The sequence below is a fragment of the Camellia sinensis genome, chromosome 15 (genome assembly GCF_055761805.1).
Source record: "Camellia sinensis isolate YWXY chromosome 15, ASM5576180v1, whole genome shotgun sequence".
NCBI classification, from domain to species: domain Eukaryota; kingdom Viridiplantae; phylum Streptophyta; class Magnoliopsida; order Ericales; family Theaceae; genus Camellia; species Camellia sinensis.
The window spans coordinates 27,278,902-27,304,429 of record NC_138975.1 but is presented as its reverse complement, the minus strand read 5'-3'; the positions used below and the strand labels follow the sequence as shown (position 1 = coordinate 27,304,429).

The 25,528-nt window shown below is 44.7% G+C and overlaps 1 protein-coding gene across 1 annotated transcript; it reads right to left on the bottom strand.

The window, feature by feature from the left end:
- Nucleotides 1-1,822: 1,822 nt before the first annotated feature.
- On the bottom strand, nucleotides 1,823-25,224 carry LOC145812875 (uncharacterized). Its single transcript, XM_082908099.1, has 3 exons — nucleotides 24,562-25,224; nucleotides 2,322-2,689; nucleotides 1,823-2,258 (listed from the first exon to the last, which is right to left on the bottom strand). Exons 1-3 carry the CDS (start codon nucleotides 25,222-25,224, stop codon nucleotides 1,823-1,825), a joined length of 1,467 nt encoding a protein of 488 aa, XP_082764225.1.
- Nucleotides 25,225-25,528: the final 304 nt, after the last annotated feature.

Genomic DNA, 25,528 nt, shown 5'->3' with positions numbered 1-25,528 from the left:
GTTTGCCCCTACCTGGAGCTAAGTAAGATTGGTACTGAAGATTGTGCTCTTAGATAGAACTGCTTAAGTTTATTGCAACTTTGATAGCGCAGATGCACTTGGATGAGGTAAAGGCATGAAGAGGTGTCTTACTCAAGTCCAGGTTGGTTTAAAAAAAAAAACAATTGTTTGCCCTCGCCTGGAGTTGAGTAAGACTTATATTGGAAGCTTACTCCTAACAGAACCTGGTCATGCTTGTTCCAGCTCTGTTTGTTTGTATCAGTACTGAAGTGTTGATGTGTTGGTACTTGAGGAATTCTGTGGATTCAAAGACGTTTACTTAAGATATGTTAGTGTGTTTTCCACCAAGCAATTCCACTTGGCTAAAGTCCAATTTAGTTGCCAAACATTATTCTACCAAGCAATACCACTTAGCATGTTTGAGTGCTAACCAAATTTATATTCCGTCCAGTCGGTCTAAAACTAAGTCCATTTCGGTGAAGACCAAAGTTAATTCTGTTTGATAAACATCAAAGCTAATTCCATTTGGTGAGGACTAAAGCTAATTCCATTTGGTGAGGACCAAAGCTAATTCCGTTTGATAAACATCAAAGCTAATTCCATTTGGTAAGAACCAAAGCTAATTCCGTTTGATAAACATCAAAGCTAATTGTGTTTGGTAAGAACCAAAGCTAATTATATTTGATAAACATCAAAGCTAATTCCATTTGGTAAGAACCAAAGCTAATTCCGTTTGGTAAGAACCAAAGCTAATTCCGTTTGATAAACATCAAAGCTAATTACAAGAATTTAATAAATTTGAGAGAAGTGGGGAAGCATTTGCATTGGTCAACAAATAAATGCCTTTACACTCTGATAGAGAAGTTGGGGGACAATTCTATTGACAGTATTTCTTGAGATTTGCTACGTTCCAGGGCCGAGGTATAGCTCTGCCATTCAGATCCTCTAGGTAGTAAGCTCCATTTCCAACAACGACTGTGACTTTGTAGGCACCTTCCCAGTTAGGCCCAAGTTTGCCCTCGCTAGGCACCCTTTTGTGATCCATAACTTTCCTCAAGACCAGCTCTCCTGGTGTAAATTACCTTGGGAAAACTTTTTAGTTGAAACTCTTGATGAGCTGCTGCTGATACGCTACAAGTCTAATCAGTGCTGCTTCTCTTTAGCCCTCTACCATATCTAGTACTTGTGCAATAGCTTCCTCGTTACTGGTGCTCTCAAACAATTGAGACCGAAGGGTTGGGAGGCCAACTTCGAGTGGGATGACGGCCTCCATTCCGTAAGTTAGTGAGTAAGGTGTTTCCCCCATTGATCGCCGTGCTGTGGTTCCATATGCCTATTGCACGTGGGGTAACTCTTTAACCCATTTTCCTTTGGCATGCTCAAGCTGTTTCTCTACTCCGTTGATGATGGTTTTGTTTGAGGCTTCTACCTATCCATTGCTTTGCGGGTACCCTGGAGAAGAGTTCCTATACTCGATCCTGAGGTCGGCACAAAACTTTCTGAAGATCTTACCATCAAACTGTGTTCCATTGTCCGCAATCAGTACCCGTGGGATGCTGAAACGCACCACCACATTTCTCATAACAAATCGCTTCGTATTTGCCTCTTTGATATTTGCCAATGCCTCGACTTCAACCTATTTAGTAAAATAGTCGGTTGCTGCAATGAAGAATTGCATGTTCCTAGTGCCTCGGGCCAATGGTCCGACAATATCCAGATCCTATTGCGCAAAGGGCCATGGGCTGGTGAGTGGGGTGAGAGTTTTGGCTGGCTGATAAATGAATGGAGAAAACTTCTGACATTTATCACACTTCTGTACGTACTACTGAGCATCTTGTTGCATCTGTGGCCACCAATACCCGTGAGTGAGGGCTCGGTGCGCCAGCGACCTTTCGCCAACGTGGCATCCACAAATCCCATCGTGAATTTCATAGAGAACATTCTCGACCAGATTTGGATGCACACATAAAAGATAAGGGCCAAGATAAGAGCGTTTGTACAGCTTCCCGGATGGTGAGATCCAAAACCGAGCTGACTTGTGTCTGACTTTGTTGGCTTCCTTTTTGTCTTCGGGGAGAGTACCAGATTTTAGAAAAGCAAGTATTGGATCCATCCAGCTTGGCTCTACGCTGCTGTAGAGGACTGGAGATGCAATGCTTGGCTCTGGCACGAACTCAACCCAAACTTTTCTGGCATCTTTGGTATCCACTGATGAGCTGAGACAAGCCAAAGCATCAGCATGGCCGTTTTTGTCCCGACTAATTCATTCCACTTGTATGGATTGAAACTTTTTGAGTAAGTCTTTGGCCTTGCCTGCATACATGGCCATTCTTTCATCCTGTGTTTCGTAGACCCCAAAAAGCTGGTTTACCACTAGCTGTGAATCGTTGAAAACAAGAAGTTGTTCTGCACTGAAGTGTTTGGCACTGCATAAGCCAGCCAACAACGCTTTGTACTCTGCCTTGTTGTTCGAAGCCTTCCAACCGAGCCTGAGAGCCTGTTCCCAGATAAATCCTTCTAGTGAGATAAGTACTACTCCTTTCCCCAAACCTCGGTTATTGGATGACCCGTCAACATAGAGCTGCCAGATGTTTCCGATGAAGAGTTTCCAGGCTTCCAAAGCGCAGGGCTTTCCTTGTTCGGTGATGCGTGGCACCTGTGCCGAACTTGGGTTCCCTGGTTCGGTACTCTAGGTGGGAGCAAATTCTGTGACGAAATCTGCTAAGACATGGGCCTTAATTGCTGTCCTGGGTTGATACCGAATGTCAAACTCGCCAAGTTCTACTGCCCATTATGCTGTTCTACCAGAGAAATCGGCTCGGCTAAATACAGATCTGAGGGGGTATTGTAGATGCGCCCGCGTGAGGCCTTCGTGCTACAGTTCGGACTCGATTTGTGTCACGGTTCTTAATCTGAACCAAATAGTCCAAATCCGGCAAATCGTTTTGAGAAACAGATTTTTGAAAAGAAGTACCAAACATGGACTGCTTTGCCAGATACAGAGTCGCCACCTAAATATTTTAATGGGGGAATTTAGGAAACCCTGACTCGGTGCCGAAGGCCACGTGTCCGTCATTACCAAAGTTGCCTCGGCTCGGGAACTTGGGTACGATTGGGGAAGGTCAGCTATGAGCACCCCCTCTCGCCCGATCTGAAGATCGGCCTCTACTAACCGTGATATCCGTTTTTGAAAACATTATGTGTTCTTATCCCGATTATTAGCCTAGAATTACTATGTTATGCGCACAACAAACAAGTATAGACTAGATCGCCTAATTTGGGAACAAGCATTGCATATCCGTTTGTTTTGAAGAAATGTTTTGGAATTTGCTACTAGCAAGCAGGCTAAAACACGGATTTCAATGAGCCATTCCAACTCAGGCAATCTGACCTTCATCCACAAGCATTCAAGCAGTTTATATCACAGAAGCAGCTAGCCTCATGGTAATCATGCTATCATGGAAACACTCACACGCATGCAAGAATGTTAAAGCATAAATACTTACATCGTACTCCGTGCCAAAACAAAGAACTCGTTGGTAATCAATGCATGATCCAAGTCCATGTTTAAATGTCTAATACAACGCATACGGAATGTCACTAGAGTAGGCTCGGCTATTCTATGAATGACATGTGAAAATGCACAAGTAGCATGTATTCAAGTTAGATTTGAAATGCTGATGCAGTTAGCATGATGCGCCGAGCCCGATGCATGCAATACTGATGAATGATGCACACATGCATAGCATAAGGTATGCTAAATTAAACATGACCTATTACTAACCATCAAAGCAGGTAAGTAAAAGGGAGAAAGAAGTGGGGGTTGGAAGACATGCACACACTCACCCACACTTATTACAAATTCGCCCTTGCTCGGAGGGAGCAAAAGAATAATACAATTCGAATAATGAATTAACTATCCTAGCTAATTAATTATTACATATCACCTAATTAATTAACAAATTAACTAAGCATAAGAAAAGCAATAAAAGGGGCTTCGGGGAGAGGGTCCGATGCGCGCATGCTCGGGTCTTGCTCGAAAGTGCACTGCCATGCATAGACTGCCTCTGTTTTCCCTGCTCTGCCTCTTTGAAGACTGCTAAAGTCTCAGAATTGCTTCCCTGGACATTGGGAGACACCACCGGCTGAGTAGAATGACCACCGGCAGTAGTGTGTAATCATCGGCTGTTGGTGAAGCTATCGGCCACCAATGGATTGCCGGTCGGCACTTAACACTGCCGGTCGGCAAATAAGGTCTGCAGAACTTGCAATTGATAGCAGCAGAGGGCAAGGCAGAGCATGGCAATGCAATTCAAGCAATGTATGCACCAATCCTATCCCTCATCATGTGTACGACTCAAAAGGATATGGTCCTTGGTTCTCGGACCATCAATCGCGCATTTCCATGCGTGATGGCCCAAGGGACCAAGTGTGCACATTTTGATGTCAAATGCAATGCAAACCAACAAACCAAAGGGGCCCAATTCCTATCACTAGATCAAGGAACAAGGCATGCATGTTCAATGCAACCTAAGCATGTTAACTAACATGCAACATGGTATAAAAGGGAGCATGCAAACATGCAATGCACATTAGGTACACAACCTAAGCAACAAGGCAAACAAGCATGCCACAACTATGCAAACTACTTAGAGCATGCAAGACGTAATCGAATCATGCAACATGCTAGTAATTTGACCAAGGGAATGCATTCCAAATGCAAATGATTTCAAGCATGCAACACATGCAACCAAAGCATGCAAACATGAGATAATGTAATAGCACTTGAATGGCATACAAGGGATGGACTTACACTAATTGGACGGCTCTAAGTTAGGTCCAAAACAGTGGCCAAAGCTTAAGAAGATGGGACCAAACACACATACACACATGCACATGTTAAGGCCTAAACACTTAAGCATCAAAGGGCATCTTTTAAGCACACTTAAAAGGGAGTAATCATGGACATGGGGCATGCATTAAGCTCTGAAAATCATGCAAGAACATGGTGGCAAACCAAGCAAACAAGATAGGCTAAACATGCAACAAATGGCCCAAGCATTCAAGGCAAGCTAATGAAGTATTGAACTACACTTGATTTGACCACACATGGCAAGACTTAAATGACCAAAAACAGAGTTTTAGCACATAAAACAAAGCCCAAAAGACCACTTAGATGGCATCTAAATGGCTTGAATTCAAAAGCATACACAATGACCAAAACATGGATCATACAACACAAGCTTTCAAAGCATTAAAGAGGTGTCCAAGGCAAGCATACAAGCATGTCAAAGGGACTGAAATGATGCTACAAATGGTGCTAAACCACTGAAATAAAGCAAGTAATGCATGCTACACACTCACACACTTAAGGCCAACAAACCAAGAATGCAAAGAGGGTATATAATGCATGTCATGGCCGACCAAAATGACTAACGAAAGACCTCAAACATGGCAAAATAAGCACAAAAGCTTCATAAAGCTAGGCCTAAAACATGCTAGAACCATGGTTTACAACCTAAGGCATGTTAAGGCCTAAACATGGCATTACAAGGTAGGTATGCTAAGCATGCATGGTGTACCAAAACCAACTAAAAACAGAGGCATATTATGACATAATAAGCACAAAAAATAGCTAAGGCATAGTCAACAAGAGCCTAAGCTAGGTGCTCCCTCAAGAGGCCAAAAATGGTCCTTTTCAAGGACAACAAGGAGTGGGGGTGGCCCTCTCCTTCTTGGGACTTCAAGGCACCATCCTTACCGCTGAAATCTCTCAAGATTTCAGTGGTGAGGAGGCCCGAACACCAAAGTCTCGGAGCTCACACAAAATGGCTCAAAATGGAGCCTTACAAGGCTTAAGAGGGGTCAAACACCTCCAAACCACAAAAAACTCTAAACAAACTATTTAGAGGGCCCAAAAACAGAACTTTTTTTATGTTATACACTAAGCTCAAAAACAGTTCTAGGATAGGCAAAAATAGTATGCAAGAATGGGATAAAAAGGGGTAAGATTGTTACCCTTGTTGACCTTCTTCACAAATGGTGGACCAACCCCTTCCTTGAGCTCAAAACAGCTCCAAAGCTTCAAGAACAAACCTCTGGCCCTTCAAGAACCAAGAAAATGTGTAACACTATGTGTTTGTGTGCAATAGTAAGCCCTAAACACACACTAAACACAAGAGGGGGAGAGATATGGAGCTAGGATATAGACAAACCCTAACCCTAGAACTCAAACCCTAAAATGGCTGTCTAAAATGTCTAACCCTTCAACAATAGAGAAGACCTCTCTTTATAGAGATTTTTTTTTTGTCTTGTAAAGCTTACAAGACAAGCTTCTAAAGAGAGAGATCCCTCCATACACGTGTATAGAGGGGAGCCAAATGCAAGACAGCTGTGCCAAAATATCTGCAAAAGCAGATGCACAGTAGTCGGCTGGCCAAAGATGCAATTGACCAAAAAAAGATAGCCGACCGGCTATCTATAGTGCCGGCCGGCCAAATATTTGGCCGGTGGCCACAAAACACAGCCGATGGCCTCAAGCCACGGCCGGTGATGGGTGGGGATGGTCTACAAGCCCTACCCTGCCTCTCAAAGGCAAAACACAAGTGTTTGGTGTCAAACCAAGTACAAAACAGTCGAGTTGAGAGGTCTTGTGACGAGGCGCGCTGCCAAGGCTTCCGGGAACTCAAGACGAACACAAACATGGATAATCACCAAGTCTTCCAATGGTGACGTCCAAGTCTTGAGGACGGTCAAAAATGGGGTGTCTACAGTTGCCCCTCTTTGACAGAACTCGAAAGTCATAGCAATGATGGGAGTGAATGTCAAAGCCTAGAGATGACCCATTTTTGACAAGGCCGAAGACTCAGACAAACATGCAAGACAAACAAGATATGCGCCCGAAGGCAGGGGTAAAATGCAAGACAATGCACAGAGCCAGACATAACTTATGATCATGCAAAGAAAGCTGTAATGAAGCATACATGCGACAGTTTTAAGCTAGCATACACCAAACTACACTACAATGTAGAAAGGATGTAAGAGAATTATGTAATTCTCCATACGTCTCACTCGGAGGATACAGTACCTGTGCGGTTCGTCTGGTTGCACCAGCCTCAAATGAACTGTACATGCAATATCGTGCCTGCAAAGAAAACAACTTAACAGGTACGATGTTATTAGCAACATGCATAACATGCAAAATGAATGCAAGACGATATGCAATATATACAAAACTATGTATAAACAATGCAAATGAAAATGCAATGTAATTGAAACAATGCAAACTATATGCAAAGCTATTGAATAATGATCCAATCATGAGCGGTTCGAAACCACACCTATGTCGAATAGATTGATGGAGGTAACAAGTCCGTCTACCATAGAACGGTCCACTGAACTATGAGTAATGTAGATGGACACAAGAACAAGTATTGGGGGGGGGGGGGATTGACACAAGTGGGGAAACGACCCGCTGAAGAAAAGACAATGATCCTAATGCCGGATGCAAAAATTACACTACAATGTAATATATATATGGATATGCTGGGGAGGTGGCAATGGATATGGCACGCGGGCCAAACCAAATCTTGCCTAGGCAAAGCATGTACGCATACAAGCCACGTCTGACATAGAACGGTCCACTAAACTATGCTTCGACACGAGAAGTATGGGCACATACCAGACCAAGCTCAACATGGAAAGGCGGAAGCCATAAATGGAAGGTGATGCAATGAATGCATGCAAACTACAATGCAATAAACACGATATGCAATGGAATAGGAATGCAATATAATGGATACAGCCTGCGGGCCAAACCAAATCTTGCCTAGGGAAGGCATGTACACTTACAAACCTCATCTAACATAGAACGGTCCACTGAACTATGTTTCGACGTGAAAAGTATGGGCATATACCAGACCAAGCTCAACATGGAAGGGCGCAAGCCATAGATGGAAGTGATGCAGTGAATGCATGCAAGCTACAATGCAATATACACTATATTACAATGAAATGGAAATGCAATATAATGGGTATGGCCTGCGGGCCAAACCAAATCTTGCCTAGGAAAGGCATGTACACATATAAGCCTCGTCTAACATAGAACGGTCCACTGAACTATGTTTCGACGTGAAAAGTATGGGCACATACCAGACCAAGCTCAACATGGGAGGGCGCAAGCTATAGATGGAGGTGATGCAGTGAATGCATGCAAGCTACAATGCAATATACACTAATATGCAATGGAATGGGAATGCAATACAATGGATATGGCTTGCGGGCCAAACCAAATCTTGCCTAGGAAAGGCATGTACACGTACAAGTCTCGTCTAACATAGAACGGTCCACTGAACTATGTTTCGACGTGAAAGTATGGGCACATACCAGACCAAGCTCAACATGGAAGGGCGCAAGCCATAGATGGAAGTGATACAGTGAATGCATGCAAGCTACAATGCAATATACACTATATTACAATGAAATAGAAATGCAATATAATGGTGTAGACGCGTCCCACGAGGGGCCTTCGCTACTACAGTTCGGACTCGATTTTGTTACGGTTCTAAATCTGAACCAAAGAGTCCAAATCTGGCAAATCGTTTTGAGAAACAGATTTTTGAAAAAGTAGTGCCAAACATGGACTGCTTTGCCAGATACAGAGTCGCCACCTAAATATTTTTAAAATGGGGAAATTTAGGAAACCCTGACTCGGTGCCGAAGGCCACATGTCCGTCATCACCGAAGTTGTCTCGGCTCGGGAGCTTGGGTACGATCGGGGAAGGTCAGCTATGAGCACCCCCTTTCGCCCGATCCGAAGACCGGCCTCTACTAACCATGATATCCGATTTTGAAAACATTACGTGTTCTTATTCCATTTATTAGCCTAGAATTACTATGTTATGCGCGCAGCAAACAAGTATAGACTAGATTGTCTAATTTGGAAATAAGCATTGCATATCCGTTTGTTTTGAAAAGCGCTTTGGAATTTGCTACTCGCAAGTAGGCTAAAATACGGATTTCAACGAGTTTTTCTAACTCAAACAATCCAACCTCCATCCACAGGCATTCAAAACAGTTTATCTCATATAAGCACTTAGCCGCATGGCAAGCATACTGTCATGGCAACACTCACACACATGCGGGATGCTAAAGCATAAATACTTATATCGTACTCCGTGCCAAAACAGTAAACTAGTCAGCAAACATGCATGTCCTAGTTCATGTTAAAAATGGCTAATGCATCACATGCAAAAATGCAATCTAGGCAGGCTCGGCTAACCCTAAACATGGCATGTGAAATGCGATCAACTACCACATATTCAATTTGTGAATTGAAGTACAGATGCAGTTAGTGTGATGTACCGAGCCTAATGTATGTAATACAAATGTATGGATGCACGCATGCATAGCATAAGGTATGCTAATTTTAAAGATGCCCTAATCTACCATCATAAGCAGGTAAATAAAAGGGAAGAAAGAAGTGGGGGGTTGGAAGACATTCACACACTCACCCACACTTATTACAAATTTGCCCTCACTCGGAGGGACCAAATAAATATTACAGATAATTAACTACGCAAGCTAATTAAATATTACAAATTGCCTAATCAACTAAGAAAATTTAATTAAACTAAGAAAACAGTAAATCGCCTCGGGAAATGCACTGCCATGCGTGAGCTGCCTCTGTTTTCCTTCCTTCACCCCTCTGGAGGTTACCAAAACCTCAGGACTGCTTCCTTGGTTGCTGGAAGACATCACCGGCTGCCTGGAATTTCCACCGGCAGTGTGGTATTGTCACCGGCACAAAACAAAGCTATCGGCTGGTGATTTAATGCCGGTCGGCAACATATACTGCCGGTCGGCAAAGAAAGTCTGCAGAACCTGCAACTCACAGCAACAGAGGGCAAGACAAAGCATGGCAGCACAATTCAAGGCATATATGCACCAACCATGTCCCTTATCATGATAATGACTCAAAGGGGCATGTGTCTCGATTCTCGGACCACCAATCACACATTCTCATGTATGATGGCCCAAGTGATCAAGTATGCAACTTTGATTTCAAATGCATGCAAACCAAATCAAACCAAAGTCCTAATCCCTATCACCAAATCAAGGGGCAAGGAATGTATGTTGATGCAATGCAACCTAGGCATACAAGCTAAGGATGCAACGTGGCATGGCGATACACTTATGCAAGCATGCAAGCAAACATGAGGCAATGCTAGCCAAAGAAAAGGTGGTCTAAAGCATGATTTGGGCGGCTCTAATAAGGCCCAAAACAGTGGCTAAAACGACCAAAAGAAGAGACCAAAACACATATACACACATGCACATGTTAAGGCCCAACACTTAGGCACAAATTGAACAACTCTCAAGCACACTTGAAAGGGGGAATCATGGACAATTAACATGCATAGTAAGCATTGAAAATCATGTCATAAAATGATGCCAAATCATGTTAAACAAGGCAAGCAAATGCATGCAAGCATGATCCAAGTACTTGAGGCAAGTTATGAAGCTTTGAAGCACATTTATCACAACAATCATGGCATGCATTAAACAACTAAAAACAGGTTTTTAGCATGTTAAAACAAGGCTAAAGGACTACTTAGATGGCATCTAAGTGGCTCAAATTTAGAGGCATGCACAAGTGCCAAAACAAGGAGCATTGCTACACAAGCTTATGAGGCATTAAAGATGCATTCAAGGCAAACACATAGGCATGAAAATGGGACTGAAATAACATGTAGGGTGACCCCAAATCACCAAATCAATGCAAAGATGTCATACTATACATGCACATACTTAAGGCCAACAAGCCAAAATGCAAGGGAGCTATACTAAGCATGCCAAGATCAAACCAAACGACTATGGGCAGACCTAAAACATGTCAAAATAAGCATAAAATCTTCACAAATGTAAGCCTAAAACATGCTAGAAACAAAGGCACACGACCCAAGACATGTTAAGGAATCACAAGGCATTACATGGCAACTATGCTAAGCATGCATGGAGTACCAAAACCAATTTAAAATCATGTTATATTATGGAAAATAAGCATGAAAAACAGCCTATACATGCTCAACACACACTCAAACATAATGCTCTCTCAAGAGGCCAAAACATGCCCTTTTCAAGGACAACAAGGAGAGGGGGTGGCCCTCTCCTTTTAGAGACATCAAGGCACCATCTCCTCCACTGAAATCCCTCAAGATTTCAGTGGTGAAGAGGCCCAAACACCAAAGTCCCGAAACTAGCACAAAATAGCACAAAATAAGGCCTTTCAAGGCCTAAGAGGGGTCAAACACCCTCAAATCACAAAACACCCTTAATAAACAATCAAGAGGGTCTAAAAACAGAACTTTTTTGTATTATACACCAAGCTCAAAAATGAATTTAAGACAGGTAGAAATAAGGTGCAAAAATGGGGAATAAAGATGTTAGTTTCTTACCCTTGATGACTCCTTTACAAATGGTGCTCCAATGACCCTCCTTAGCTTGAATCCAACACCAAAACTTCAAAATCAGTCCTTTAGAACCTCAGTTCCAAGAGGAAGGTGAAACACTAGGTGCTTGTGTGCAATAGTATGGACTAAAACACACACAAGAGCACAAAAGAGAGGGAAAGAGAGATAGGATGTGTATCTAACCCTAACCCTAGAACTCAAACCCTAACAATGGCTGTCTAAACTCTCAAAATATCTCAAGTGCCTAACCTCTAAAGCCAAGAGACCAACCCTTCTCTTTTTTGGAACTTCTTTGAGCTATGAAGACCCAAAACTATATATCTGACCCAAACAAGGATGCAGGAGGCTCATCGGCCGGAAGAGGAGGCCACCGGCTGTCCATCGGCCATCAATACATTACACCGGCCAAAAATGTAGCCGACCGGCCAAAAATGCCTGAATCGGGGCAAATTTGACTTTTCACCTCGGGTCTTTTAAAATAGGGTTCCAAACCCTATTTTGTTCACTTCCTTTTGCTCGAAAATCCTCTCCCTCTCTCTCTAGAGTGTTCTCCTCCTTCGATTCTCCCATTTTCGTGCGTTCTAGCCCCCGTTTCGTCGTTCGATTCGCGTATACCTTCGCGTTTCGAACATTTTCATTCGAATATTTCTTCATTTCGGTGCTTCCTTTTCCATTTCCACCTTTTGGGGTTTATTCTCCTCGAGTTTCTCTCGACTTGCGTGCCTTTTTCACTTCCCGGCTTCTCGGGCCACTTTTCACCCTCTTGGGTTGACTTTCCGGTTGACTTTCCACATTTTCGCCCGATTTTCCCTTTTTCGGCTATTTTCTCACCATTTTTGACATGGCCGATGATATTCCACAGGGCGGGACTCCCCCGGATCACGAGATGGATCTCGGGGTTGAGCTCCTCCCGTTGAGCGTCCGCCTGTTCGACCCGGCGACTTACCGGCCGACGATTCATGTGCTACCTCCTGAGGGACTTCACCAGTTTCGGAGTTTCGACAGAGCGATACCACCAGAGCTCCTCGTGCGTGAGCCTACATCTCACTTATCCTTCGGCGCTTCCGAGGTAACATTCCTTTCTCTGTTTTATTTTCCGCAATGTAGAATATAAAAATTGCCATAGCTGATTACATTCTTTAACTGCTTGACTCAGATACACTGACACACTGTGCACTGTAGTTGATCGCAACCATACTGGCAACTGATATCTGTTTGAGGCTGACATGTGCACACACACTGCACTGACCCTGAATCACCCAAACACACGGCGCACACTGTATTTCACTGCATACACACTGGTACCCGATATCTGCTTGAGTCTGAAAAACTTGCACACGTGCTATATTTGTACTGAACCACGCCAACACGTTGACACATCACACGTTGTAGTTCACTATAAGCACACCAGCACCCGGGATCTGTTTGAATCTGAAAAGCTTGCACACGTGCTATATTTGTACTGAATTCTGAATGCCCTTCGAAACTAGTATATTCAGTATTGCCTCGCAATTATTTGTTTGAAAACAGGGAGATTCCCATACCGTCCGCGGGTATGGGAACATTGCCGCTCAGGACTGGTATGCTGAGCTTCCTGACGCGGTTCGCCACATTATGGACTAGGCGGGCTTCGGCGCTTTCTGCAGGGGATTATCCAGACTCACCGCGAGCAGGCCTCTTCTTACTGCTCTAGCGGAGAGGTGGTGGGACACCACCGACTCGTTCCATCTATCTGCGACGGGAGACATGACGATGACTCCCTATGATTTCTCGATACTCGCAGGCATCGGGGTAGGGGTGATCCGATCCCCTTCGACACTGATATGGACGAGTGGACTGCCACTCAGATCCATCTGCTTGGCGAGGTGCCACCTCTCGCCTGTTCAGGCTTTGTTCGTTACTCCTGGTTCGAGGTACAGTTCAGGGTCCAGCCCGCGTTGGTGGAGGAGGCGTAGATGACCCAGGAGGCCGTGGAGAGATATGCGCACGGCTTTCTCATGTTCCTGCTGGGGACGAACATTTTCGCCGACCGGGCGAACACCGTGCCCCTCTGCCTGCTTAGTGCACTGGTGGATGTCAGGCAGATCTTGCACTATGATTGGGGTGGCGCCGCTCTGGCCACACTCTATGGGTATGTGAGCTCGGCTTCCCGTGGTAGCGGACAGTTGCTCGGGGGCTACTAGCGTGCTTGGGAGGTACGTTTCTTTTCCGCTTTTCATTTCTGCTTTTCTATCTTCTGTACTTTGTACTGTATTCTGTATTGCACACACTGTAGTCTGCTTTTCACTAACTGTATACTGCACACACAGCACACACATACACTCTACTTTACACTGACTGTACACAATACACTGTCTGCGCAACACACTGCACAACATGTGGCCCTATTATTCCTGTTTTATTTTGCATTCCGCTCTTATCTGATAATCATATTAATGTTTTCTCTGCAGTTGTGGGTCTATGCCTACTTTCCCAGGCTTGCACCCGTGCCAGAAACAGAGACCCCCCTCGTCGTCCCGTTCTCGCGACGCTTCAACGGGAGATGCGTGCGGAGGCCACGAGAGACATTTAGCTTCTTTCGCTGCTACTTCGACACTATCACCCCTGCCGAGGTACGTTTTATTTCAGAATTTATCTAAGCTTTGCTTTTCACTGCATATTTTGATAACGATAGATAACAAACTGTATGTCACTTTCAGATCACTTGGCAGCCTTGGGCTCCATTGCCGGCGACGATTCGGGACCGATTTGCCGGTGCTGAGGAGACCTCGCGTTTCCGGATCTTACTGGAGGGCTCGGTCTGTCGGGCTTGGTACCTAGGTGAGCGTTACCTAAGCAGATAGTCTCGGTTCACCCTCCTGAGGACATGAGGGAGACCGAGAGACTCACTACCGAGTAGATGGCCGATTATACTGTCGGCTGGGAGGCGACCCGCTTCAGAGGTATCGGCGACTACAGAGAGTACGTGCAAACGTACATTATGCGGTCTCTGAGCGGCGGCCGTCGAGCAGAGGGAGCCAGGCCCGTGGCGCCAGCAGCTAGGACAGGAGCGGGAGCTAGAGCAGGAGCATCGAGGAGGGCTCGTGTCCGTGGCAAGGGTGGAGTTCAGGGAGGACGGGGGACCGGTTGGCCTGCTCTGCCCACTTTACTGACATACAGAGGGCAGGACAGTGCGACCTACCAGATCCTCTTTGCTCCTCCCCCGGCTGGTCATGAGTTAGCCAGCTCCCTGACTTGCCTCCGGTATATATTACTTCATTTTGCATCTTGCATTGGCATTTCATTTCAGTTTATTTGATATTCCGCAGAATACTGATATATCTTGTACTCTTGCAGGCATCCTCCGAGTACACCCGGCAGTCCGTGGAGTTGAATGCCTCCATGATGGGGATGCTACAGCGGACCTTCGACCTCCTAGCCCTCTATAGTATTCCGGTATGTCCTTCTGACGACGGTCTCAAACCATTCATAAGCTGATTCACGTAATCTGATGCACGACACAACACCTGATACACTGATCTCACAGCATCTGATGCACTGTATACACTGCATTTTTACACTGTACTCTGCACTGATAAACTACCCACGGCATTCACACATTGTATACTGCATTCTGCACTGATAAACTGCTCACGGCATTCTCACATTATACTCATACACTGCATTCTGCACTGATAAACTGTCCACAGTATACTGATGCATTTGCCTTTTGTGTACTTTTTCAGCCTCCCTTCCAGATTCCCGTTGTAGGAGGTGCTCCAGCTGGACCTTCTGTCCCCGCCCAAGAGAGAGATGAGGAGGGCAGAGTATTCCCCCGCACCAAGGCAGGGCGCACTCATGTCGGGAGTAGTTCGCGGGCTCCAGTCCCTGATGATGATGACGAGGAGTCGGAGGCGGAGGCAAAGTCGGAGGCGGAGTCATCGGAGGAGGAGACCGGAGGCAACATTGGCTCGGGCTCTGATGACGATGCTGATGATGCTCCTGGACCTTCGTCCAGGAAGAGGACTAGGACAGACCGATAGCCCTCAGAGCCGCTTGATATGGATACAGATTTTTGTTATTTTTCTTCTTTCTTGTACTTTTCCTTTTTGTTGGTAGTTAGGATACTTTGTACTGCCACAGGCAGATTTTTGTTTCCAAAACTTGTGTACTTGAAAAGATGATGAAATGAAACAGGCTTTTTATCTGAAAAAGTGTTTACATCCGTATATCTTTACATTTCGTACTTTGCATTGCATCACACCATACTACACCTCAATGTAAATGAAATTGATTGGTTGTCTGAAAATTGAACGCTTGCACTGTAATAATCAGATAATTAAACGGCCTCATAGCAAAACAGCCCAAGCAACACACTGCTCAAACTGAACACACAGCCGATACTTTGTTGGGGATCAGTATGCGTACAGCCCTTAACACCACACTCGGTTCATTCTGCACACAGCAAATCCTGAACTAACGACCGAATCTGACAAGACGGAACATAAAGGTGGAACCAGTTGAAGTTGAAACACACTCAGATGCCCCGAATTTTTTTCTTCTTCTTTTGCTTTGCACAGATGTAGAGAATGGCACAGCACTTTGAGCATAAATGATTAATTTTTGAAATTGAAGAAGGGTTTTTCAAACCGGGGTATCGAGCCTATAACTGAACACAGCGGGAAGGATTCAAACAAAAGGGTACACGACCTAAACACAACGAGACACGCTCGGAAAAGACCCAAAACAAAAGTTGAGGTGAACGAAACGAAAGACACGACATGCGGACATGTTCAACGAAAGACCTCAAATGTCGAGAAGCCAGTTCCTCCGGGTATATTTCCCACCCTTTCTGATTTGTGATTCTCACATCACTCGGCCCTCAGGCTCGCTTTTTCTCTCAAAACCCTTTGGCTCGCTTTTTCTCTCAACTTGCACCTCTCTATTCTTTATTCTCTCATTTTTCGTCCCTCCCCAAGGTGATTAATGAATGAATAGGAAGCTGCGGGTTCATGCCCAATGCCGTTAGCTCACAGCTATTTCTTCTGGTGGGTAGAGTGCCCTCCTGGCAAGTATGTTGACGACGGGGGAAAGACAGAACGCCTGACTCAACTGTGCCCCTAGTTCATCATTTTGACCATTTTTTTTGTTTTGGTTTTCTACTGAAATAGTTTTGATCAAGATGAGAGTCGGATTAACACACTTGTTCGATTTTTTATTTGAAAACCATGCAAGTCAGGCTATAAGCACTGAAAATTTTCCTTTTTGGGTCCAAGAAAATGGTCCAGTTTTGGAAAATGGAATAATTTTCGAGAAAATAGTCAACCTCAGTAAAAATTTTCAAAAACTATTTTGCAAACAGTCAATGCTCAACGAGCATGGAACTTACTCTTTGAGATGCGCAACCTCGGATCGGAGGCAATGGAAAATTGCCCCTAGCTTGAAAGGAGTGGATGGCAACGGAAAGTTGCCCCTGGTTTGAGCGGCGACTCACGACGACTCATGGCAACGGAAAGTTGCCCCTTATTTGGATGATGCCACAGCAGCCCGTAAACAATCTTCATTGGTGGTGGTCGAACTCTTGGACACGGAGATGACGAAGACGGTCATAATCAATATATGGACACAGTCACTTTGGAAGTGTTGGCGACTGGACTTTGGGATGAAATCGAAACCATTGTATGGACTGAGACGCTATGAAAGCATTAGGGGCTGGACTTCATGATGAAGTTGCCTACGTATCCCAAACATGGGAATCAAGCCTTACGTAGTTCCGGTTAAGGTACACTCGGGTATTTTAACCTTCACTTTTCAGGCTCTAACTTTTGCCAAGGTGCCCGATGTGAGTTTTCGACCTTGCGAGCTTCTTTTCATTTTCTTTTTTTTTGATTTTTTTTTTCTCCTTTTTTTTATTTTATTTATTTTCTTTTTTTTTTCTTGCATTTTTTTTTGCATTTTTCTCTTGCTCTAACTTTTGCCTGGGTCGCCCTTCCGGGTTTTCGGCCCAGCGAGCCTCTCAAAGGGTAAAAGTGTAACAAGTCCATGCCAAATGGTTTTTAAAGTTGAAGCCTCTCTGTATCTAGGAGAACAGCTGTTGCAATGATTTTGCAGAAGAATCCATCACGGTTGCTTCACGAGGTTCTTCTGGTGAGATCTAATCTTTTTTATTCAACTTTGGTGCCTCTTGTTCGAGGGTTGCATCAAAACTGGCCACACGGGCCTCATATGGCGGTTAACCGTTGAACTGTCTGAACGGGTTCAAGGTTTGAAACCAGCAGGTCGAATCTTGAGGCTGAGAGCGATCCTAGGCTGCACAATCTCAAGAGTGATTCCACACAGGTCTTCACAGGGCCGCGCAAAGCATTTGTTTTTGAAAGTTTTTAAGAAAGCGACAAATCGCTCGCGCCGAAGATAGTGTGGAACCAATTTGGATCAAGCCAGGGTCCTTCTCAGTACTCACGCTAACAAGCATGGTTTCATTCATTAAGGGCTTAGCATGCCTCTCTTTCTCTCAAAATGATCAAAATTTTGCAAAACCCGAGGAATTCCTTCCTCTTCGTTTTTATCACCGCAGTGTTCAAAAGGGGTTTTTGAAAAACTTAGGTTAATGCAATGAGTTTGGCGCGAAGGAGAGCAGGCGAGATGTACTGTCAGCCCATTCAAATCCTCTGGCACAACTAACTCACACTGAAAGCAAGCATGAAAATGAGATAGCCACAGCTGTTTCATTCAGATTTGTTGGTATAACTGGCCCTCCGGCAGAAACAGACTTAAAAACAAAAACGGGTAATTACAAGACAAAACGGTGTTCGAGGCAACAACCCCGGAATCACCTGGTATTCTATTCAAAGGGGACTGACTCGCTACAACAAGACAGACCCTTAAGCAAAAAACACTGAGTCAAGACAAAGAGACAGACTCAAAACAAAAGACTGACTCGATACCCCAACCAGAATTTGCAAAGCTAGCGTTCACAGATGCTCAAAAATGCGTGCCAAACGCCACATCCAAAATATACCAAATGCCGCCCGTAGGTGGTTCACTCTCTGATTACATACTTGCAGTATCTGTGTCCTCAAAGTCCAATAACTGGGTGGTAACGGACTTGGCTGAGGTGGGCGGGAGGATAACCTCGTTGTCAATCAAATCTTGCACCTCATGACGGAGGCGGAAACAATTGTCGGTAGCATGGCCTGTCTGTTGGTGGTACGCGCAGTACTGAGCAGCATCATGCATAGCAGGGAGATTCTTCGGGACAGGCCGAGGCTCCAAGGGTTTAAGGTGTCCCCTCTCGGCAAGGATCTGAAGTGCCTTAGACAGAGGCATGTAGAGAGCATGAAAGATCCTGCGCCCTCGGGGCAGGTACTTTGAAGTTTGAGCATTCTTACTAGATGCACTGGCAAAAGGGTCGGCAGGCACTGCCTTGGTTTTCTAATCTTTCCCAGGTGTAGGGTTGGGAATATAAGGAACTGTTCTGGCATGACGGGGCCTATCCCGATTTTCTGACTGACTTGAACTACCCTCAGGTGGAGTGGGGAAAGCATCCTCCACAGTTTTTGCCACAACTGCGGATATCTGTTGCTCGTTCATTCCCCTGGCTTTCAAAGCCTCGACTGCCCGCAGTAGTTGTTCAACAGGATCGACATCTGCCTTTGCTTTGTTTTTACCTCTGACCTCAGCCTGATCGGGGGTTTGGGTTACTGCATCAGAGCGAAGCCCGGTTGTTGCTGACACGTCGTTGCTTTAGCTGGAGGCAACCTCTGGTTGGCTGAGCTCTATCACAATCCGTCCCAGTAGCGGGGGCTCCTGCGGTATGAAATTCCTGGCATACGGTACCGCTGGTGGCGAAGTCGACATTTCATAGGCCAGATCGGCCACGGATCTCTGGAGGTCACCAATCATTCCCATTAATTCAAATGTGGTAGGCTCGCGAGCCTGATACAACTGGGGAGTCCAGACTGGGTGTGCAACAGGCGACCTAGGCAGATGCGATACATCAACATTGGTTTCATCCCGCAGGGTGATCCCTTGATCTAGCATAGCTGTCATAACCACAATCTCTTCTGAATTCTGCGTCATCATAAGTCCTGCCTCAGCAAGGGGGAACACTGGCTATTCTGTATCAATTCTCTGGACACTCTGAACTGAAAGGAAAAGCAAACAACATTTCAGCCCAAACAGATCAATCACAGGTGTAGCCAAACAACTGCACTCTACTACTGATCACTGTCCCCCAGAATCACTGTCCCCAAAACTGAACTTGATTACTCACAGATAACTGATTTCTCAACAACACTGATACTGGTGCCCTCGGACCTGATACTCAAACTTGCAAACTGATATGTACGTTCCTGTAGAGATACACTCTAAAAGCACATAGCAAGTAAAGAGAGCCAAAACACCCCTATGTTGGGGTAGGGTTTCCCTGTCCTATTTTGTCAGGAGCTAGGGTTTCACTATGCACGCAGCAGTTTTCAAACAACCTAACATCGGGTAAGCAACCTGTCCTAGCTTGGAATGGTCACTATGGATCCGAATATGCACTAGGTCGAATGGTCGAAAAGGGTGCCCCGGTAAAATCGGGGTTTGTGTTCCCATACTGTCAGAGCCCATAACCGGTCAGCCTTATGGTCATGTCTTGACAAGACAAGCCTCCAGCAAACTGTTCAGGAATGTCAGATGGCAAACACGGTGTCCTAGGCGCACCAATGCACATGCAATGCAAAGAGACACATAAATGAGATCAAAACAGGATATCACGAGTTCGAGTTAAGCTCTCTAAACTCCCCAGCAGAGTCGCCAGAAACTGTAGACGCGCCCGCCTGAGGCCTTCGTGCTACAGTTCGGACTCGATTTGTGTCACGGTTCTTAATCTGAACCAAAGAGTCCAAATCCGGCAAATCGTTTTGAGAAGCAGATTTTTGAAAAGAAGTGCCAAACATGGACTGCTTTGCCGGATACAGAGTCGCCACCTAAATATTTTAGTGGGGGAATTTAGGAAACCCTGACTCGGTGCCGAAGGCCACGTGTCCGTGATCACCAAAGTTGCCTCGGCTTGGGAACTTGGGTACGATTGGAGAAGGTCAGCTATGAGCACCCCCTCTCGCCCGATCCGAAGATCGGCCTCTACTAACCGTGATATCCGTTTTTGAAAACGTTATGTGTTCTTATCCCGATTATTAGCCTAGAATTACTATGTTATGCGCACAGCAAACAAGTATAGACTAGATCGCCTAATTTGGGAACAAGCATTGCATATCCGTTTGTTTTGAAGAAAAGTTTTGGAATTTGCTACTCGCAAGCAGGCTAAAACACGGATTTTAATGAGCCATTCCAACTCAGGCAATCCGACCTTCATCCACAGGCATTCAAGCAGTTTATATCACATAAGCAGCTAGCCTCATGGTAATCATGCTATCATGGCAACACTCACACGCACGCAAGAATGCTAAAGCATAAATACTTACATCGTACTCCGTGCCAAAACAAAGAACTCATTAGCAATCAATGCATGATCCAAGTCCATGTTTAAATGTCTAATGCAACGCATACAAAATGTCACTAGAGTAGGCTCGGCTATTCTATGAATGACTTGTGAAAATGCACAAGTAGCATGTATTCAAGTTAGATTTGAAATGCTGATGCAGTTAGCATGATGCGCCGAGCCCGATGCATGCAATACTGATGAATGATGCACGCATGCATAGCATAAGGTATGCTAAATTAAACATGACCTATTACTAACCATCAAAGCAGGTAAGTAAAAGGGAGAAAGAAGTAGGGGTTGGAAGACATGCACACACTCACCCACACTTATTACAAATTCGCCCTCGCTCGGAGGGACCAAAAGAATAATACAATTCGAATAATGAATTAGCTATCCTAGCTAATTAAGTATTACAGACCACCTAATTAATTAACAAATTAACTAAGCATAAGAAAAGAAATAAAAGGGGCGTCGGGGAGAGGGTCCGATGCGTGCGTGCTCGGGTCTTGCTCGGAAGTGCACTGCCATGCATAGACTACCTCTGTTTTCCCTGCTCTGCCTCTTTGAAGACTGCCAAAGTCTCAGAATTACTTCCCTGGACATTGGGAGACACCACCGGCTGAGTAGAATGACCACCGGCAGTAGTGTGTAATCATCGGCTGTTGGTGAAGCTATCGGCCACCAATGGATTGCCGGTCGGCACTTAACACTGCCGATCAGCAAATAATGTCTGCAGAACCTGCAATTGACAGCAGCAGAGGGCAAGGCAGAGCATGGCAATGCAATTCAAGCAATGTATGCACCAATCCTATCCCTCATCATGTGTACGACTCAAAGGGATATGGTCCTTGGTTCTCGGACCATTAATCACGCATTTCCATGCGTGATGGCTCAAGGGACCAAGTGTGCACATTTTGATGTCAAATGCAATGCAAACCAACAAACCAAAGGGGCCCAATTCCTATCACTAGATCAAGGAACAAGGCATGCATGTTCAATGCAACCTAAGCATGTTAATTAACATGCAACATGGTATAAAAGGGAGCATGCAAACATGCAATGCACATTAGGTACACAACCTAAGCAACAAGGCAAACAGGCATGCCACAACTATGCAAACTACTTAGAGCATGCAAGACGTAATCTAATCATGCAACATGCTAGTAATTTGACCAAGGGAATGCATTCCAAATGCAAATGATTTCAAGCATGCAAACATGAGATAATGTAATAGCACTTGAATGGCATACAAGGGATGGACTTACACTAATTGGACGGCTCTAAGTTAGGTCCAAAACAGTGGCCAAAGCTTAAGAAGATGGGACCAAACACACATACACACATGCACATGTTAAGGCCTAAACACTTAAGCATCAAAGGGCATCTTTTAAACACACTTAAAAGGGAGTAATCATGGACATGGGGCATGCATTAAGCTCTGAAAATCATGCAAAAACATGGTGCCAAACCAAGCAAATAAGATAGGCTAAACATGCAACAAATGGCCCAAGCATTCAAGGCAAGCTAATGAAGTATTGAACTACACTTGATATGACCATACATGGCAAGACTTAAATGACCAAAAACAGAGTTTTAGCACATAAAACAAAGCCCAAAAGACCACTTAGATGGCATCTAAATGGCTTGAATTCAAAAGCATACACAATGACCAAAACATGGAGCATACAACACAAGCTTTCAAAGCATTAAAGAGGTGTCCAAGGCAAGCATACAAGCATGTCAAAGGGACTGAAATGATTCTACAAATGGTGCCAAACCACTGAAATAAAGCAAGTAATGCATGCTACACACTCACACACTTAAGGCCAACAAACCAAAAATGCAAAGAGGGTATATAATGCATGTCATGGCCGACCAAAATGATTAAGGACAGACCTCAAACATGGCAAAATTAGCACAAAAGCTTCATAAAGCTAGGCCTAAAACATGCTAGAACCATGGTTTACAACCTAAGGCATGTTAAGGCCTAAACATGGCATTACAAGGTAGGTATGCTAAGCATGCATGGTGTACCAAAACCAACTAAAAACAGAGGCATATTATGACATAATAAGCACAAAAAATAGCTAAGGCATGGTCAACAAGAGCCTAAGCTAGGTGCTTCCTCAAGAGGCCAAAAATGGTCCTTTTCAAGGACAACAAGGAGAGGGGGTGGCCCTCTCCTTCTTGGGACTTCAAGGCACCATCCTTACCGCTGAAATCCCTCAAGATTTCAGTGGTGAGGAGGCCCAAACACCAAAGTCCCGGAGCTCACACAAAATGGCTCAAAATGGAGCCTTACAAGGCTTAAGAAGGGTCAAACACCTCCAAACCACAAAACACTCTAAACAAACTATTTAGAGGGCCCAAAAATAGAACTTTTTTATGTTATACACTAAGGCCTCGTTTGGGAACAGACTAATTTAGTAACTTTTTGGCTATTTGGCTAAAAAAGTAGGTAAAAAAAACTTGTATGTTTGGGATGACTTTTTGGCTAATTACAAAAAGATGTGCAAAAAATAGAGAGAAAAGAGAATCTTTGACTTTTTGGTATGAGTTGTTGGTTTTTTGGCTAATTTAGTAACTTTTTGACTAATTGACTAAAATAGCCTCTTGCCAAACGAGGCCTAAGCTCAAAAAAAGTTCTAAGATAGGCAAAAATAGTATGCAAGAATGGGGTAAAAAAGGGTAAAATTGTTACCCTTGTTGACCTTCTTCACAAATGGTGGACCAGCCCCTTCCTTGAGCTCAAAACAGCTCCAAAGCTTCAAGAACAAACCTCTGGCCCTTCAAGAACCAAGAAAAGGTGTAACACTATGTGTTTGTGTGCAATAGTAAGCCCTAAACACACACTAAACACAAGAGGGAGAGAGATATGGACCTAGGATATATACAAACCCTAACCCTAGAACTCAAACCCTAAAATGGCTGTCTAAAATGTCTAACCCTTCAAAAAGAGAGAAAACCTCTCTTTATAGAGATTTTTTTTGTCTTGTAAAGCTTACAAGACAAGCTTCTAAAGAGAGAGATCCCTCCATACACGTGCATGGCGGGGAGCCAAATGCAAGACAGCTGTGCCAAAATATCTGCAAAAGCAGATGCACAGTAGTCGGCCGGCCAAAGATGCAATTGACCAAAAAAAGATAGCCGACCGGCTATCTATAGTGCCGGCCGGCGGCCACAAAACACAGCCGATGGCCTCAAGCCACGGCCGGTGATGGGTAGGGATGGTCTACAAGCCCCACCCTGCCTCTCAAAGGCAAAACACAAGTGTTTGGTGTCAAACCAAGCACAAAATAGTCGAGTCGAGAGGTCCTGCGACGAGGCGCGCTGCCAAGGCTTCCGAGAACTCAAGACGAACACAAACATGGATAATCGCCAAGTGTTCCAATGGTGACGTCCAAGTCTTGAGGACGGTCAAAAATGGGGTGTCTACAGGTATTCAGTGAGGACATTGATGGTATGCCCCTGGAAGTAGTATTGTAACTTCCTCGAGGCTATAAGCAGCGCGTAAGCTAACTTTTCCACTGGTAGATACCGTGTCTCGGCATCTAGTAAAGTCTTGCTAACGTAGTATATAGGCCTCTGTTCCTTGTTAACCTCTCGAATTAATACTGTGCTTACGGCATGATCTGAGACTGCTAGATAGAGGTACAGCTCCTCTCCTGGCTCTGGAGTGGATAGAAGGGGAGGTGTACTGAGGTAGTTTTTGAGACTTTGCAGTGCTTCGGTGCACTTGGAACTCCATTCAAATGCTGCCCTTTTCTTCAAAAGCTGGAAAAAGGGCTTCATCCGATCTGAAGATTTGCCGATGAACCGATTTAGTACGGCCGCAATTCCGACCAGTTTCTGCAGCTCCTTAGCCTTTGTTGGTACTTCAAGATCTTGTATTGCTTTTATTTGGTCCGGATTCACCTCAACTCCACTGTGAGTGACCATATATCCGAAGAACTTCCCTGTTCCTACCCCGAAAGCGCATTTTGACGCATTGAGGCAAAGCTGATGGTTTTTTAAGATGCCAAAAACTTCTCTCAAGTCTGTAAGATGGTCTGTAGCGAACTTGCTCTTGACTACCATAACATCTATATAAGCTTCCATGGTTTTTCCCTGTTGGTCCTTGAACATCCGAGTGACCATCCGCTGGTAGGTCTCCTCGGCGTTCTTGAGGCCGAACGACATCACTCTGTAGCAGTAAGTTCCTCTCGGAGTGATAAATGTTGTCTTTTCTTGATCCGGACTGAACAGTGGTATCTGATGATAACCGCTATAAGTGTCCAGAAAGCTCATGCGCTCATGCCCTTCTGTTGAGTCTACTAGTTGATCAATGCGAGGCAGAGGAAAGCTATCTTTAGGGCAGGCTTTGTTCAAGCAAGTGAAGTCAACGCAAACTCTCCATTTTCCATTCTTCTTCTTGAGTACAACTGTGTTGGACAGCCATTGAGGGTACTAAACTTCCCTGATTGCTCCTAAAGCCAGGAGTTTTTCGACTTCGGCAATTACTGCTTTGGTGTGCTCGACCGAGAATCTTCGACTTTTTTGCACAATGGGCCGAGCTGAAGGGTTAATGTTGAGCTTGTGGCAAGCAAATTCT

Bases quoted from the DNA above. Each gene is read 5' to 3' on its own strand.
- LOC145812875 (XM_082908099.1), bottom strand. From the start codon at position 25,224: ATGAGCTTTCTGGACACTTATAGCGGTTATCATCAGATACCACTGTTC. The intron at 2,690-24,561 runs GTAAGCACAGTA...GCTCCCACCTAG, and splicing joins TAGCAGTCTCAGATCATGCC to AGTACCGAACCAGGGAACCC. The intron at 2,259-2,321 runs GTATGCAGGCAA...GGAATGAATTAG, and splicing joins CAGGATGAAAGAATGGCCAT to TCGGGACAAAAACGGCCATG.